The following is a 16,343-nucleotide window of genomic DNA, read 5'->3' on the forward strand; positions in this document are numbered from 1 at the left end:
GATTTTTACTTTATTTTACAATTTACAAATTCCCATAAACTCTTGTATTTGAATAGAGCATTTGTATGGATGTAAACAGTGACAACAGCCTCACCTCACTTCCTGTTTAACAGGAATCTATTATTCTTCAACTGAGAATCTGAAAAGGTTTACATTTGGATAAATAAGACAGTCATGTTGTATGGCAAGCAGGAAATGTTCACGGGTATCATTGTGTTTGCTGAATAATTATTTGTGCATACTGGAATCAACTCTGAATTAAAACAAGAGCACATGCTGGCATTCAACAGGGTTGCAAGATATATTGCTATTTGCTATTTGTGTTTTTTCTTATTCGTCATCCTAAAAATATTTCACGCACAGAAACCTATGAAACCCAATGAGTGCGATGTGTATTAATGCGTTGTGGAATAATTCGCAATATTTAGTTTTTTTTTAAAAAAATGTATGCAAACGTGCCACAGTTTTGGACCACACTGAATTCTTTTGAGTAGAAGACATTTGATGTACAACCCCCCATAAACCTCCCCAAGAAAAGTTTGGAAATTTGGGTAATTACAACAAAAATAAGAATCTACAATTTCTTAATGCTCTTGAACATTTATTTAACTTGTGTTTTGAAACACATTTTGAACATCTTGTTGCCTTCAACAAACATCTTCCTTTTCTTCTACATTTTTCGCTTTAAGGCATCAATACGATTCTTAACATAAAATTTCACCCCCTCCCAACTTCTCCCCCGAAGTGCCGCTGGTGACCTTTCAATGCACTCCATGCACTGGGCTTTACCAGGAACCTTCCCAGAGTGGATGTAGTCCATCAGAGTTTTTTCCACAGCCTGGATCTCTTCTTTAGACCACTTTCTCCGTGGGTTTTGTGTAGATACTGAATAAAAGAAAAATAAATAGGCTATTAGTAATTGTGATTGGGATAAAAGTAATTGTTAACCCACACGACATGAACGTGAATAACATCAAATAAATACATGGTATTCAGTTTTTCTCTCATTGTCTCACAGTTTTATACATACTTTTTTGCTAAAATCTAGTTCGCATGGTTGAAAATCTGTAAATTCTGGCACATGTTTGCAAGCATGATACCTAGTAACAATATAAACAGTGATACTGTATTAATAAGGACTATTTTGACAAAAATATCGCTGGTAATTTAGTCACTATCTAAGATGTGTATTGGATCTGGGCTGAAAATGGACCAAGCCAAACATGACAAAATATTTAGGTTTTATTGGTCATAACCATAAATGACTGCTTGGGAAATTGAAGAAGTAAATTTGTAGGACCTTTCCCTTTTCTTTTCTTTACATGTTTAAGCCTTTAGAAATGAAACATTTACGATATAGGACCTAATTAAAGCTGCACATAATGGGAGGGGTTTACCCAAGCTTAAATTATATTGGCCCACGGTGACCAACGGCAACAGATCTAAAAAAAACACAATTATAAGGATTTTGCTTGGAAATGAAAATATAATTACATATTTATGATCAATTTATTATATGGTGTAAATATACTGAAAAATATATGAAATACAATATATTGAATAATACACAAGGAATTGCCACTTTTCATTTATGAAAAATATATATTTAAAATATATTTACACTGTAAAATGTCATTAATTGAGTGTACTTCAAAAACACGAGGAACAAGATTTCCTTACATTTCTTAAGGGGGTGTTTTAATCAAAGTTGTAAGTTACTAGTACAAAGACTTAAGGGTGTTGGGACAATGATAGACTTTGTATTTATTTCTATTTATTAAACTGTAAATACTTTGTGCATGTCTGAAACTTCACTGAATATATGCATTTAAAAAAGAATAACTCCAATACAATTTAGATAAAGCAACATGTAGCATATTCTCAATGTTTCTTGATCTTCTGCTGGACTGAAGCACAGGCTCTGTTCTTCAGCACAAACCCTTTAAACCCCAACAGAACATTAAACACTAACAGGTCTGTGAAGATCTCAGCAGAGGAGGGTTAAACAGCTCCACAAACAGCATTACCAACTTCACTTATTACTAACCAGACTGACTTTATTTCTGTCAGACGTCTACACAAGTTCTTACTGAGAATTAACATTTAGATTTAGATTGAGATTTAGATGTTGATGATTTATTGAAAATAACATAATATTAGTCACCAGATTGTGATCAGTGTTTGATTTTAGTTGGGCTCTCGACTTTATAACATTATAACATCAGCAGAAGAACAAGAAACATTGAGAATATGCTGCATGTTGCTTTATTTAAAATGTAGAAATCTATTGAAGTGATTTCTATTAACTTCTATGTTAAGTTGATGTTTTTTTGTATTTATTCAGTAAAGTTCAGTGAATAAATACAAATAAATTCACAGTCATTGTCCCGACACTCTTTTGTATGTCATTCTATTAGAAACTTTCAAATTTGATTAAAACGCCCTTGAAATTTAAGCAAATCCATAAATGTTTTCCACGTTTTCGAAGTACACTCAACTAATGACATTTTACAGTGTAAATATATTGTGAATACATTTCTCCAATAAGTATATTTACACCATATACTTATCATAATATATTGATCATAAATATTGGAAATATATTTTCATTCCGTAAGGGTATCTAGTCGCGAGCCTGAATTCTCAGACAGTTCTGTCCAATACAACACTTGTAGATTAAGAAATGGTCCGTACACAGTCGCTGTATGGAGAGAAGTAGCCAGTAAAATAAGCACTTCCTCCACTTTGGATCTGCCATGCTGCTGTTACAAAGCTCCATCAGCACAGATCACTGAAACAAAGACGTTTTCCACTTTTCACCAAATTTGACCTCCACATTAAATTTAAAGGGTTAGTTCACCCAAAAATGAAACTTCTGTCATTAATTACTCTCCCTCATGTCGTTCCAAACCTGTTAGACCCTAGTTTATCTGCAAAACACAAATGAAGATATTTTTGATGAAATACGAGAGGATTCGGTCCTTACATAGGCAGCAACGTCACTACAACTTTCAAGGCCCAGAAAGGAAGTAAAGACATTGTTAAATAGTCCAAGTTATGAAGCGATGAGAAAACCTTTTGTGCACATATTTTAATAATGTCTTTATTAACTTTCTGGGCCTTGAAAGTTGCAATGGCATTGTTGCATATGAATGGATCAGAATCCTCTTAGATTGCGTCAAAAATAACTTCATTTGTGTTTCAAAGATGAACAAATGTCTTACGGGTTTGGAACAACATTATGGGGAGTAATTAATGACAGAATTCTTTCATTTTTAGGTGAACTAACCCTTTAAGGGAACCCTGTTGTCAATATAAATGGGTCTCTTTGTAGATTCCAATTAAAATGACTTAATTCTGACTTTCACAAAAAAATGGAAAGTGTGACATTTCATAAGACATTTGAAAAACAGCTTACCCTTTGTTGTGTGTGGTTTGTCCAAGTGCTTGCCAATTGGCTGCAGTTCTTTATCCTTGCCTGTTATAAAACATATGAGTACAACAGAGGAGACTTTAAATACAGATAATATACAGTAATGGCACAAAATGCTGACTAAATAGATACCAGTAATTGTGCCATACATCTAATTTACCAAATATATTGGGGTTTATTTTGATATGAAATGATATGAAAAAAAATAAAAGCAAGTGAAACCATGCAAATCATAAAGTACTGGTTCTTTAAAAGGAAAACAATATCAGAAGTCTTCATAATCCTCCTGTTTAATTTAAATCGTATTACCTTTGGATGGTTGTTCAACTTCATTAGTGGACTCCACTGATTTGTCTGGACAAATAATAGCTCTCTTAGTAAAAGAATATTAAACAAGCAATCCTAAATATCAGTAAGCACACTCAAACTGTTCTTCCAGTAATATTCTAACTAACTGTGCTCTAAAGACAGGATTGACAGGATAATACAGCAAAATATGAAGAGCTCGTCTCAATGTGTTGGAGCAATGGCGGGAGATCTCTGTGCGAGCCAGTTGAAGTTGGATGTCAGAGCTTTGCTGGGAAATTAGTTCAGCAGACTCTAAAACTTCTCGGTTTTAAAGGGAAGAAGAGCTATCAAGAACATTCATGAGGCTTCTGAAGAGGCCTTGCAATGGGCGGATCTGTGGCTTTATTTTGGGGAACCCTGTGGCTCACTGTCTAGGGTACAGACTGAGCACTGTGACCTGGGCTCAAATCTAACCCAGGCCCTCTACTGCATGCCAACAAATTACCAATGTGTGGGCCAACTGCTGACTAGAAGGGCCTGCTGACTGAAAACGGCAAGCTCAATGTTATGATGTTGAAAAATGCCCCAACGTTCACTTGTTTTACGAACATAAGAATGACCTAGCAACCGAAGGTATATAAACGAAAGCATTTAATACAACTAACCTTTGTTTTCATGCTCTGATATAAAAACATGGTCTTCTCCCGTTCATCATTTACAGTTTTTGTGTGCGCCTTCATGTATCGGTATTCACAAGCATTGTGATGTGCTCTAAGTTTCTGGAGGTGACCCAAGTGACAGCTTTGAACCTACAAAACAAACAAACAAAAAAGGTTTTTGGAAGCTTTTCTTTTGCCATTTATGCTACCTCCAGAACTGAACCTTCAAATAAGGATTTATTGTTGACAGTAGGGCTGTTGGAACGAATTCCGAAATTCGAATATAATTCGAATATTTAAAAAATCAATACTATTCGAATGCTGAAGTTCCTATTCGAATATTGCTTTTGTACATTAAAAAAAAAAATGCAATCTTGCCTTTCTTGTGCGCATGTGAAAATGAAATGCTTTTGTTTCGTCAGATGAACAATAACGTTTTTGAATCGTAACACAATTGTGCACGTTATCCACGCACGCAGTATCATAACAATACTGTCAAAAATCGCGGAGAGCAATGTATGCACGAAAACGGAGATCACCACTCCTGACAATTTGAGAAGCGATGTGTTGAAGGTGTTTGGATTTCAAACCCTTAATGGAAAAACTGACAACGTTACACCCTGACAAGCTAGGCGATCTGTCCGAGGAACCGCCGCTAAAACAGGCAAGAATTATTCTTTTCTACCTCTCTCCTCATCACGGTTACGAGCTGTCCGCACGTTAAGGGATTATAGCGAGGCGGTTGTTATAGCGAATAACAACCCCGACAGGCTGAACTTATTACATGGCTATACAAAATAAATAAACAATTTGACACAAAATATTGATTTAAAAAGGAGTTTATTGATTTAAAAACGATTGTACTGCTTCCGCTAAAGAACATAGACCGTTCCGCGTCCATAGCAACGCTGTTTTTCATGGCAATGCGTGTTATACTTCGCACTCGCAGCGGTCTGTTATCAAGAAATAACAGACCGCATCAAAGAGTATAGAAGTACTTCTATACTCTTTGACAGCATTCTACATTAGAATTCAACCAAGCCATGTAATAAAAGGCAATAACAGACAAACTGACACGGTTTATCTGTGAAGATATGAGACCGATCAACATCACGCATTGGCGATCCATAAGACTGTGTAATGTCGTAAATATTAATAATAGGATACATTTGAGCATTTAATATTCGAATATTATTCGAATATTGAATAAAATAAGGAATGGAATTCGAATAGCATTATAGAGGAAGATTGACAGCCCTAGTTGACAGCAAACACTCTACCATGTGAGCCACAGGGGATCCCCTATATTCCACGGAACAACTCATAAAGAGCAGCAAAATAAAAGGATAAAATAGAATTAAAATAGAATTTCTCAAATTAGAAATGTCTTAGTTATGGATACAGTGTCCTGTAACACAATTGTGACCCTGGACCACAAAACCACAAAAATCTGAATACATAATCTTTCCATTGATGTATGGTTTGCCAGGACAGGACAATATTTGGCTGAGATACAACTATTTGAAAATCTGGAATCTGAGGGTCCAGAAAAATCTGAATATTGAGAAAATCGCCTTTAAAGTTGTCCATTTCTATTGGCGATTGTGCTGCATCCACTCACAAAAATAAATGTTTTATATATTTGAGGTAGATAAGAATAGGACAGAGGCCGCACTATGCATAAACGTTTTTTATTCGTTGCACAACGTTTATGCATAGTGCGGCCTCTGTCCTATTCTTATGTATTATATTTTTAGGCCAGCACTCTAAAAAGTGTATTATCAAAAATTGAGTGAAGCCTGCTCCTATCCTCATTAACCATATATTTGAGGTAGGAAATTTACAAAATATCTTCATGGATCATAATCTTTACTTAATATCCTAATGATTTTTCGCATAAGAAAAATCGATAATTTTGACCCATACAGTGTATTGTTGGCTATTGCCACAAATATACCCGTGCAACTTAAGACTGGTTTTGTGATCCAGCGTCACAATTGTGTTTGTCCGGTATAGGTTCAGTTGGTTGCCAACTATATAGTTAGTTAGTTGATAAATTTGTTGTCTTGTCAATCAGTTAGTCAGTCAGCTCCTTTACTGAACACAATAATTACATTATAACATACTTTACACTGCTGTTGGATGAATCAAATTAAAATAGCATGCTTTTTAATGCGTCTAACGAAGTTATTTCATTTTCAGAAAAACCTGTTCCCTTATATGGGTCATTAGCTGAGACCTTAATCTAGAAATATATCAATTTATAATAATGTAGTATTAAATAATAAAAACTAAAAACTAACTTCTAAAACTGTTTTGTCCCTTACCTCAACCAACAGTTTTATTTATATAACCCTGATGGCAGATGGCAGATTCTTCTAGAATGATCATTTTTATCAAGCTTGTATATTTAAATTCAATAATTTCACTTAAATGACAATGAAGATTACCTATTAATTGTAATTTAAGTGAAATTACAGAACTTAAATATACAAGCTTGATAAAAATGATCATTCTATAAGAAAATTTCAGATGGCAGATATATATATGTTTATCTGTGGATATAGCCTACCTTTGTTTTCTCTTCTGTCACATCATCTGTCACATCATCTGTCACATCATTCACTGCAATGTAAATCACAAAGACAAAAAAAGTATTGTTATTTAAAATATTTTTCCATTTTACTTCCTCCTACTATAGCCCTTATGCACCAGAGAAACAAGCGCGCTGCATCTTTAGAATATTGTCTTTGAACTTCCGTTTTTGCGGACGCTCTGTATATCTCTCTGGCATTCGCTCTCCAGGAGTAATTAGCTTTTGAAGTGGATTTTCTTAATGTAAAGTTAACGAAGATGTCTTAACAAATGTCAGTAGAACGGGAAGATTTTAAAACGAGCCGTTCATTCATAAATAGACAAGATCGCTGTGAAAATACAGACCGGAAGACAAAAGACAACGAGCTACATAAGGTCTATAGGATTAGGCTTAAACAAGAGAATCATCAGTATCGAATAACAAACTAATACATTTAAAATAAGTATATCAAAATAAGGCTGATATCAATGACACCAATTTAGCAAAACCTGTATTTACCACAAATTTAATGTGAACTGTGACTTTTAATTTCATACAATGATAAAAAATTACAACAAAAACTTAACTATCGTATCGGCTGAAATTGACAGTACACAGGACAACATGTTGTATTTCCTCAGCACGAAGTTAATTATATCAGTGGTTCAGTAACTGGACATTACTAACATGTCAAGTTTAGGGATAATTGGCCAAATTTATTTAGCCATTAGAAATTCATTTTCACCAACGATGAATGCATGTAAAATACATTTTTTAGATATCAGCGAGGTATTTTTTTATCTTTATATTGAACATGAAGAAAAGTACACTTGGTTTCACAATAACATGATCATATGGCTAGACATATTTATCTCGTTTAATGCCACAATACCAAATCTTCTGTCCTTTGAAAGCGTCTCAAATGTTTAACAAAAAAGTAAAAATACTGAAATGTTTTTTTAAATGAACTTTTTCACTAAAATAAGCAGATATAATCACCTACTTGACTTTAATTTCTAACAGATGATCTGTTTTATTTTTTTATCAAACCGTAAAGAAAATGTACAGATCAAGTTATAACAAAAAAAAATGTAAGTTTACAAAAATCAACCTTAGATTATATTAATTACTACAATCATCCCTTAATTACTTTGTGATAATGTAGTGGCCTCTAAACTTCTATTTAAACTGACCGGTTATTAATTAAAACATTATTTACCTAAACAAAAGATAGCAGATTAAAAAATTGAATTTCATGCACATCCATGAACTTGGCATGGTGTTGCAAGAGAATGAAAGGAGGGCGCATGGGGGGCTATGATGGATATTTCTTTTTCTCCAAGATTGTGCTTTTAAAAACCTTGGTTACTCTGGCTCATTAAGCTACATATATAAGCTTTAAGAATTAGGCTATTTTAAGTAATAAATGACGCACTACAATTTGACATAGCGTACCACAAATGAGTAAAATGTGTTTTGTAACCTACTATGTGCGTTCGATATAGAGGCGATGTCAAAAGCGTCAGTATATGACGCCCTAGGATTAGAATGCCCAAGGCGTCATATACTGACGCTTTTGACATCGCCTCTATATCGAACGCACATGGCACCCTTTAGCGTCAATATGAGACGCAGATAGATATGGGCCAGAAGGCGCGTCAGTATATGACGCCCTAGGATGAGAATGCCCAAGGCGTCATATACTGACGCTTTTGACATCGCCTCTATATCGAACGCACATGGCACCCTTTAGCGTCAGTATGAGACGCAGATAGATATGGGCCAGAAGGCGCGTCAGTATATGACGCCCTAGGATGAGAATGCCCAAGGCGTCATATACTGACGCTTTTGACATCGCCTCTATATCGAACGCACATGGCACCCTTTAGCGTCAATATGAGACGCAGATATATATGGGCCAGAAGGCGCGTCAGTATATGACGCCCTAGGATGCCATGTGCGTTCGATGTAGACGCGACGTCAAAAGCAACTGACGCCCTAGAGTGAGAATGCGTTGCATTATCTCACCTGTGCATCCAGAGCTGCCATTCGTAACGTTAGTCTGCAAGCACATGTGTCATAGACAGTCAGACATCATGGTCAAACATCACATTACACTGTATTTAAAACTGCAATGATAAAATTTGGCAATGTATTAAAGTAATTGACACTGTAACATAAGCCAATACAATACTGAAAATAAATGCCATTTATTGTCTGATCTTGAAAACTGCATTACAGAAGTAGAAAAAATTGTTCTGAATTTAACTTCCCTCTTGCTTTTTTGAAACCCATTATTAGTGTTTATAGTGATAAAACGCATGAATCTCAGGCCTGGCCTCAGACTCCTCATGGCTGCACGTGTAGGCCGCAAAAGATGCAACTCCTGGCCATCTTAGATTAATGTTACCAAAAGTGAGCTAAACATCTAGGTGAAGTAACAGGGACGCAAAATATGTCTTTCAGAAGTAACAAAGACAACAACATATTAAATTAGGCGAAGTTTAAAAGCGGATTACCGCTAAAAATGCAGTCACCTATGCAATCCTAACTGTGGCCTTAAAACATGAGCTTAAGACTCTTAGGAATCTAAAGCCCTAATTAATATATTATTGTTAGACTATCATTATTTTCATTTTGGTAGATTAATCTATACTTTATGCAAAGCTGCTTTGAGATTATGATTAATGTGAAAAGCGCTATGGAAAATAAAATGACGTGACATTTACGTTACGATATATGTGCAAACAATAAGTTAAATAAACAGCACCATATTATTTTGAGAACCTTGTACAAAAAGTCAAAAACTTACTTTTTCGTCGGATGTCTCGTCTCCTCTCGTCTCCATCTCGCCGTGTCCGTCTCATCCCTGCCTCTCGAGCATCTGAGTGTCGCAGGTGTGAGACGCGGGGGGGGGGGGGGAGACCCGGGAGAGTGGGGGAGGGGACGGTCGCGGTGGGGACTCGAACCTCAGGTTCTGTGTGATCTGGGTCCGCCATTACTGACATTCACTCGGCGCACTATATATATAGCTATGTTTATTACCCGCGAAAAAAAAAATTCTTGTGCAGTTTTTGTATTATTTTAAAAAATGATGTATGCACATATGCTCTGATAATATAGTGTATAGGATATATTATGTTATAAAAGAAATACATTTTCTGCTCAAATTCAGATATGTTTTTTTTTAAGTACAAATAAAATTTCAGAATGTAGATGTTAAAATACATATTAAATGTGATATTTAAAAAAAACACATTAATGAATGGAACCAATTTGGAACTTTTAAAACAACTCACAAAAAGATTGACATTCATAAAAATAAAAAAAAATAAAAAAAATATTAGTAGACCTTGTACTCACCAGAACAGATATTATTTTTACCCTCTGAGAGGAGATCAAATAAATAAAATAGGTTTGAAAGCAGTGAGGCTTATTATGGATACGAGGCCTCCGCACACGATAACGTCCTTTAGAAACTGTGTATACTGATTCTGAAACTCTTTAACTGCATTCTCCTCCTCACTACTGTTAAAATAACAACAAACATCTTCACAGAAAGTGCTCTCCTTGCTGTTCAAGATAATGACTGACACCATGTATTGCTAGCACTTCTCCTGCTACTGCTTTCTCTCCAGACACACTGCTTGTTGTATTCCTCATTAGTCGCTCTGGATAAAAGCGTCTGCTAAATTAATAAATGTACATGTAAATGCGCTCACCTAAACAGCAGTTCGCCAGGTAGAGGAGAATGGAGAAAGACTTTATTTGCAAACTACATAAATTAACTGTCAATTCAAGTTAAAAACACTATCACGTGATTTCATTTATGGTAAGAATAACACATAGTAAAAATAATTCAACAAACGCTGAAGCAGTTTCTCCACACTGGGAACCCTTCCGGCTCAGCACTGGAGCAGATTCTCCCACAATGACATGAAACTACTTAGAGTAACACCTAACTTAAACAGAAATAAGAGTGTGTTGTAGACATTTACGTTTGCATGTGTACTGCATACATCCATACACTGGTGTGTGTTAGACTAGTGATTATGACACAGTGCTCATCATGTCCAGGATCTGAGTTCACCTGGTCAGATTAGCCATAATGATTTAGCACCTGCTCTCACCAACATCTGGACCCAGAGGTCAATGTGCAGCTAGGGTTAGGGTTAGGGTTAGGGTTAAGGTCAGGGAGAGGTACTGGTCCACCACATCCAGATGCTGACAGCATTAGGGTTAGGGTGGGGTCGGGTCAGGTTAGGGTCAGGGTACTGGTCCACCACATCCAGATGCTGACAGCACCTCTGCTTCATGCCCTGCTGGCTCTATTATCTGCTCTGCTAACAGGACTGGTGATGGTCAGTCCTCCACTGTGGCCTGTGGCTGCTCCTGCTGTGACACTGGGAACGGGAGCGCAGACGCTGGCACATGCTTACCTCAGCAGCACAGGGGCATTAGCCATGTTCTTAGCTAGCCATCATTGCCCCTCTTCTGCTTTACAGCAGCACATCTGGATGCTGGATCAGTAGATTATTTCTACATCTGTTTATCTCTCACGCTGTGCTGTTCACTTCCGTTAGCTTCATGAGAAGAGCTGTGTCTGGCCCGTTCTCTCACACTGAGCACTCTTCTGCTGAGAGTTCTGCTAAAGCAGTGTCAGTCTCTCTCTGCTAGCTCACAGCATCTAGTAAGGCACACGGGGTTGAAGACTATATAAACTGTGAGATATGAGGTATGATGAGGGTGTAATGTGCTGCTAGGGTTAGGGTTAGGGAGAGGTAAGGCACAGGGTGTTGAAGACTACTGATATACTGTGAGATATGAGGTATGATAAGGGTGTCATGTGCTGCTCTGTTAGCCTAGCGGCTAGCATTTACCAGATAATAAAGGCATGAAACATTTTTATAAATAGTGTGTTAGTAGTTCACTTTTAAGGCTTTTGAGAGAGCACAGAGAATGTGTGTATCAAATATCACACCATTTGTGCAAAGGAATTACAAAAACAGACCAAAATATGTTGAATCCCATTTGTGATATACTTAATTAAAAAAGCCAGAAGATTAGAAATAACAGCAGCTGCCAATTTTAGAAACAAAGATTGTATATTGTCAGGGCCTGTTCATTTATTAATATATATATGCTCCTCTTTGATTCTGTGTAATGTATGCAGAAAGGCTCTGTCAGAAGGGTATCCCAGAGTGGAAAAACTATTATCATTTACTGATCATGATTTAATTAGTTTAGAATTAAATGATAATTACATATTATAGTAATGATATAATAATGTATTATAATTACATTAACAAAATCACTTTGGAGTGTTTTTAACTAATTAATTAATTAATTAATTAATTAATTAATTAATTAATTAATTAATTAATTAATTAATTATTAATTAATTTAATTAATTGATTTAGATTTAGTATATAATCCCCCCCCCCCCAATACAACAGTCCACGGAGAGGCGAGACTGAAACCCTGGAGTTGGCAAACCTCATTTGATTTCTTTCCTATTGTCATCAATAATGAGTATATGAATATAGATACTGTAGATCCCTGATTAATTACATGAATGGCATTTTTAAGAGATCTGTTGTATTCTAATCATTTGAAGAATTTGCTAAATTAAAAAAATAATATTTAGTTTGTGGCTCAGTCTATCCAGAATCTTCATTCTAGTGTATCAACAGTAAATTTATTTAATTATGTTTATTTTATAAAGTAATATAAATAACTAAATAGTATACTAATATCCAGTATAAATATATATATATATACCCTATTAACTCATATCTTACTATTACTATTATTAAATACTTTAATTTCATTATTGACCAATACCCCCAATAGGGCGCTAGAGAGTGACACACTTTTCAAGAACAATGTGACTCGTGGGGACAGCAATACTCTGTGTGACCACCAGGGGCGCATAGATACACACTCACACAGATTTTTGTCTTGAAAACGGTCCTCATGAGGACTTCAGAAAAAACTGCATGGGGCGGGTCTAGACACTGTCTGGGAGGTGCCTAGGGGGCTTTGCCGGTGGGGACCTCAATTTAGGTCCCCACGGTGACACGAGTCCCCACGAGTCTGTGTGCATTCAGGTTGAAGTCCCCACCGGGATAGAAGAACAAGAACACACACACACACACACACACACACACACACACACCTCATACAAATCACACCTCATACACACACACACACACACACTCATCTGCTGTCTGACTGTTAATGATTCATTAGCATGAACGGCTGCAGAACATTTAAACTTCACTTTACACACGCATTTATGAAGCACTCTGAATTTCCAAATGCTTTCGATGAATTAAGTGAAACAATAAAGGGCCGAACTCACTCCTTTAATTTCCTCCTCGTGAATCCGGTGCATTAATGTTTCATAAGAGGCTCTGAACAACAGCACAAACCAACGCTGACCTTTGACCTCCAGGCTCACACACGGACACGAGCGTGATGGACGGGTCACACACTCCTCTGTTCTCATGTTTGTTTTGATGGTGTGTTTATTCATAGGACGCTTTTACTTCACTCTGTCTTCCGTTTCTATTCTGATCCTCTCGCGTTTGTCACGGCTCTAATGGAACACACAGATCTGACACACACACACACACACACACACACACGCCTGCGACACACAATGGAGCCGCGAGTTTAGAGCCTCTGGGTTTGAACCCGCAGCATCAGTGAGGTCACTTCCTGTCTCTCTCCGTGTGTTTGTGAGTTTGAGCATTATGTGTTTGCTGAACTGATGTATTTTTATCCAGATGCAGAACTTCATGCGCGATGGATCACAGGTCGCTCACGGATGAGGAAAACATGGAAATGCCATTAGAAACACTTCAAACTCAGCCTAGACTCATTAAGTAAGTGTGTTAATGGTGTGAATAATTGTGACATGTTTGTTTTTCTTCTGATTCATGTAAATGAGGGTGTTTGGCGCATTACAGAAACCCTGAGATCTATAACTCCTCTAACAGGCGAAATATTAGCCGTGAGTCACATGACCTTGATTTACACATTAGTCCAGTCTCCTTCATTTATACAGCGCTTTAAAGGGACACTTCACCCATTTGCATTAAGCTTTGCATTGTTAGAAACCCAGTCATACTATTGAATGGTCGTGCAACACTCTCTCATTTTCCCCTGAGACGGGAGAAATCTGTTATTTACCTCTTACACTTCCTCCTACAATGACGCAAAAATCGTCATTTTGCGTCATTGTAGGAGGAAGTGTTAGAGGGGGGGATTTCTGTTAAGACTACAGACACTAGTTTCTCATCTTTCCCAGGGTGGGGCGCGCTCACGCTACAGACCTATTACAGATCAGTGGGTGGGACTTTACGCCCTGAAACTGAAAGCAATATCCTCCATCTTGTTTGAAGCTAAGCTAACAGGCGCTGTGGAGACAGATGTACAGTTATGACAATAGCGGAGGAGAGTGCTCAATATGATATAGACTAGAAGAGGATTTCGGAAGTCTGATGCTTGAATCAGGTGTTTGTGGCTACCTTTACAAGCCGCATTATAGCGAAGAGCAGCCGAGGCAGAAGACCTGCCTGCCGCGGACGAGGAGCCCGGACTGGCTCGAGTTAGGGCGGACTGGTGGCGCCGGTGATCTCACTATGCAACTACGAACCGCTACGAACACAGAGATAGAGTCCGTCTGCGGCAAAGAATTTCAACGATGACAATTTCTCCTGGACGAAATCTCTGAATCAGACGAGGACACGGACGTTTGTGTTGAGAACTATCCTAGTTTCGCACCGCATATGTTCTGACTGAACATCCAGGTACCATGCAATAATTCACCTTTTCGAAAGAAATACAAACGAGGAGTAATGCACTATATGAGTTCGCCAACTAACTAGACATTTTGTGTGAATGTGAAATGAATTTCAAGCTCTGGTAGTAGCTAGCCTTGTAGACGGAAGAGTGATTTCTCTTATAGGCAGATATGCGCTTTCTGGATTAGTGGGAGTGGCTTGCGGAGCTGTGCAATGTGGTGCATTGTGGGAGTTGTTGTCTTTCATACAAATGCGTTCTGAAGTTATTTTTTGTCTTTTCTCGGTCACGAAGGCACCAAATTCAAAAATTATTTTACATTTCGACTACATATATGACCCACTTTAAATAAAAAACAATGTTCAAATGGGTGAAATGACCCTTTAACAATATAGAGTTTCACATCAGCTTTACAGTGATAACAGGAGATTACAGTGACAGAGAGTGTTTAGGCTTTACAGCAGATCTAGAATAAAGTTATTGTCCAGATAAAGTTAGTTTGATTGATTCACTTCCGTAGCAAAGATCATTAGATATTAACTCAGGGGCCGCTAACACACACCGTTCTCACAGAAAACACTCAACGCTCCGGCTGCTCATTAAAATGAAATCGCGAAATCACATCATTCCCTCGTATGACTTTACCTGGATCATCGTGTTCAACGGCTGACCCTGGATCTGTGCTTATCTCACTTTACCTGGATCATCGTGTTCAACGGCTGACCCTGGATCTGTGCTTATCTCACTTTACCTGGATCATCGTGTTCAACGGCTGACCCTGGATCTGTGCTTATCTCACTTTACCTGGATCATCGTGTTCAACGGCTGACCCTGGATCTGTGCTTATCTCACTTTACCTGGATCATCGTGTTCAATGGCTGACCCTGGATCTGTGCTTATCTCACTTTACCTGGATCATCGTGTTCAACGGCTGACCCTGGATCTGTGCTTATCTCACTTTACCTGGATCATCGTGTTCAACGGCTGACCCTGGATCTGTGCTTATCTCACTTTACCTGGATCATCGTGTTCAACGGCTGACCCTGGATCTGTGCTTATCTCACTTTACCTGGCTCATCGTGTTCAGTGGCTGACCCTGGATCTGTGCTTATCTCACTTTACCTGGCTCATCGTGTTCAACGGCTGACCCTGGATCTGTGCTTATCTCACTTTACCTGGCTCATCGTGTTCTACGGCTGACCCTGGATCTGTGCTTATCTCACTTTACCTGGCTCATCGTGTTCAACAGCTGACCCTGGATCTGTGCTTATCTCACTTTACCTGGCTCATCGTGTTCAACGGCTGACCCTGGATCTGTGCTTATCTCACTTTACCTGGCTCATCGTGTTCAACGGCTGACCCTGGATCTGTGCTTATTTCACTTTACCTGGCTCATCGTGTTCAGCGGCTGACCCTGGATCTGTGCTTATCTCACTTTACCTGGCTCATCGTGTTCAGCGGCTGACCCTGGATCTGTGCTTATCTCACTTTACCTGGATCATCGTGTTCAGTGGCTGACCCTGGATCTGTGCTTATCTCACTTTACCTGGCTCATCGTGTTCAGCGGCAGACCCTGGAT

At 37.8% G+C, this 16,343-nt stretch overlaps 1 protein-coding gene across 2 annotated transcripts; it reads right to left on the reverse strand.

Annotated features, from left to right (window-relative positions):
* Positions 1-582: 582 nt before the first annotated feature.
* On the reverse strand, positions 583-9,954 carry LOC308697390 (uncharacterized protein). 2 transcript variants are annotated; one of them, XM_081376572.1, is made up of 7 exons: positions 9,768-9,952; positions 8,984-9,017; positions 6,953-7,005; positions 4,387-4,530; positions 3,743-3,787; positions 3,419-3,478; positions 583-885 (listed from the first exon to the last, which is right to left on the reverse strand). In XM_081376572.1, exons 1-7 carry the CDS (start codon positions 9,801-9,803, stop codon positions 820-822), a joined length of 438 nt encoding a protein of 145 aa, XP_081232698.1. In that variant the 5' UTR covers positions 9,804-9,952; the 3' UTR covers positions 583-819. The 2 variants fall into 2 exon arrangements, with proteins under 2 accessions (XP_081232698.1, XP_081232699.1); XM_081376573.1 differs by lacking the exon at positions 4,387-4,530 and having other exon boundaries at positions 587-885; positions 9,768-9,954.
* Between the last annotated feature and the right edge of the window lie 6,389 nt (positions 9,955-16,343).

Source organism: Scardinius erythrophthalmus (genome assembly GCF_964197995.2).
Source record: "Scardinius erythrophthalmus genome assembly, chromosome: 10".
In the NCBI taxonomy this organism is placed as follows: domain Eukaryota; kingdom Metazoa; phylum Chordata; class Actinopteri; order Cypriniformes; family Leuciscidae; genus Scardinius; species Scardinius erythrophthalmus.

What these genes read in the sequence shown, in the direction of transcription:
- LOC308697390 (XM_081376572.1), bottom strand. Translation starts at nt 9,803, where the DNA reads ATGGAGACGAGAGGAGACGAGACATCCGACGAAAAA. An exon ending in ACGAGACATCCGACGAAAAA is followed by an intron (nt 9,018 to 9,767) that starts GTAAGTTTTTGA and finishes ATGTGCTTGCAG; the next exon opens with ACTAACGTTACGAATGGCAG. An exon ending in TGACAGAAGAGAAAACAAAG is followed by an intron (nt 4,531 to 6,952) that starts GTAGGCTATATC and finishes TTTGTTTTGTAG; the next exon opens with GTTCAAAGCTGTCACTTGGG.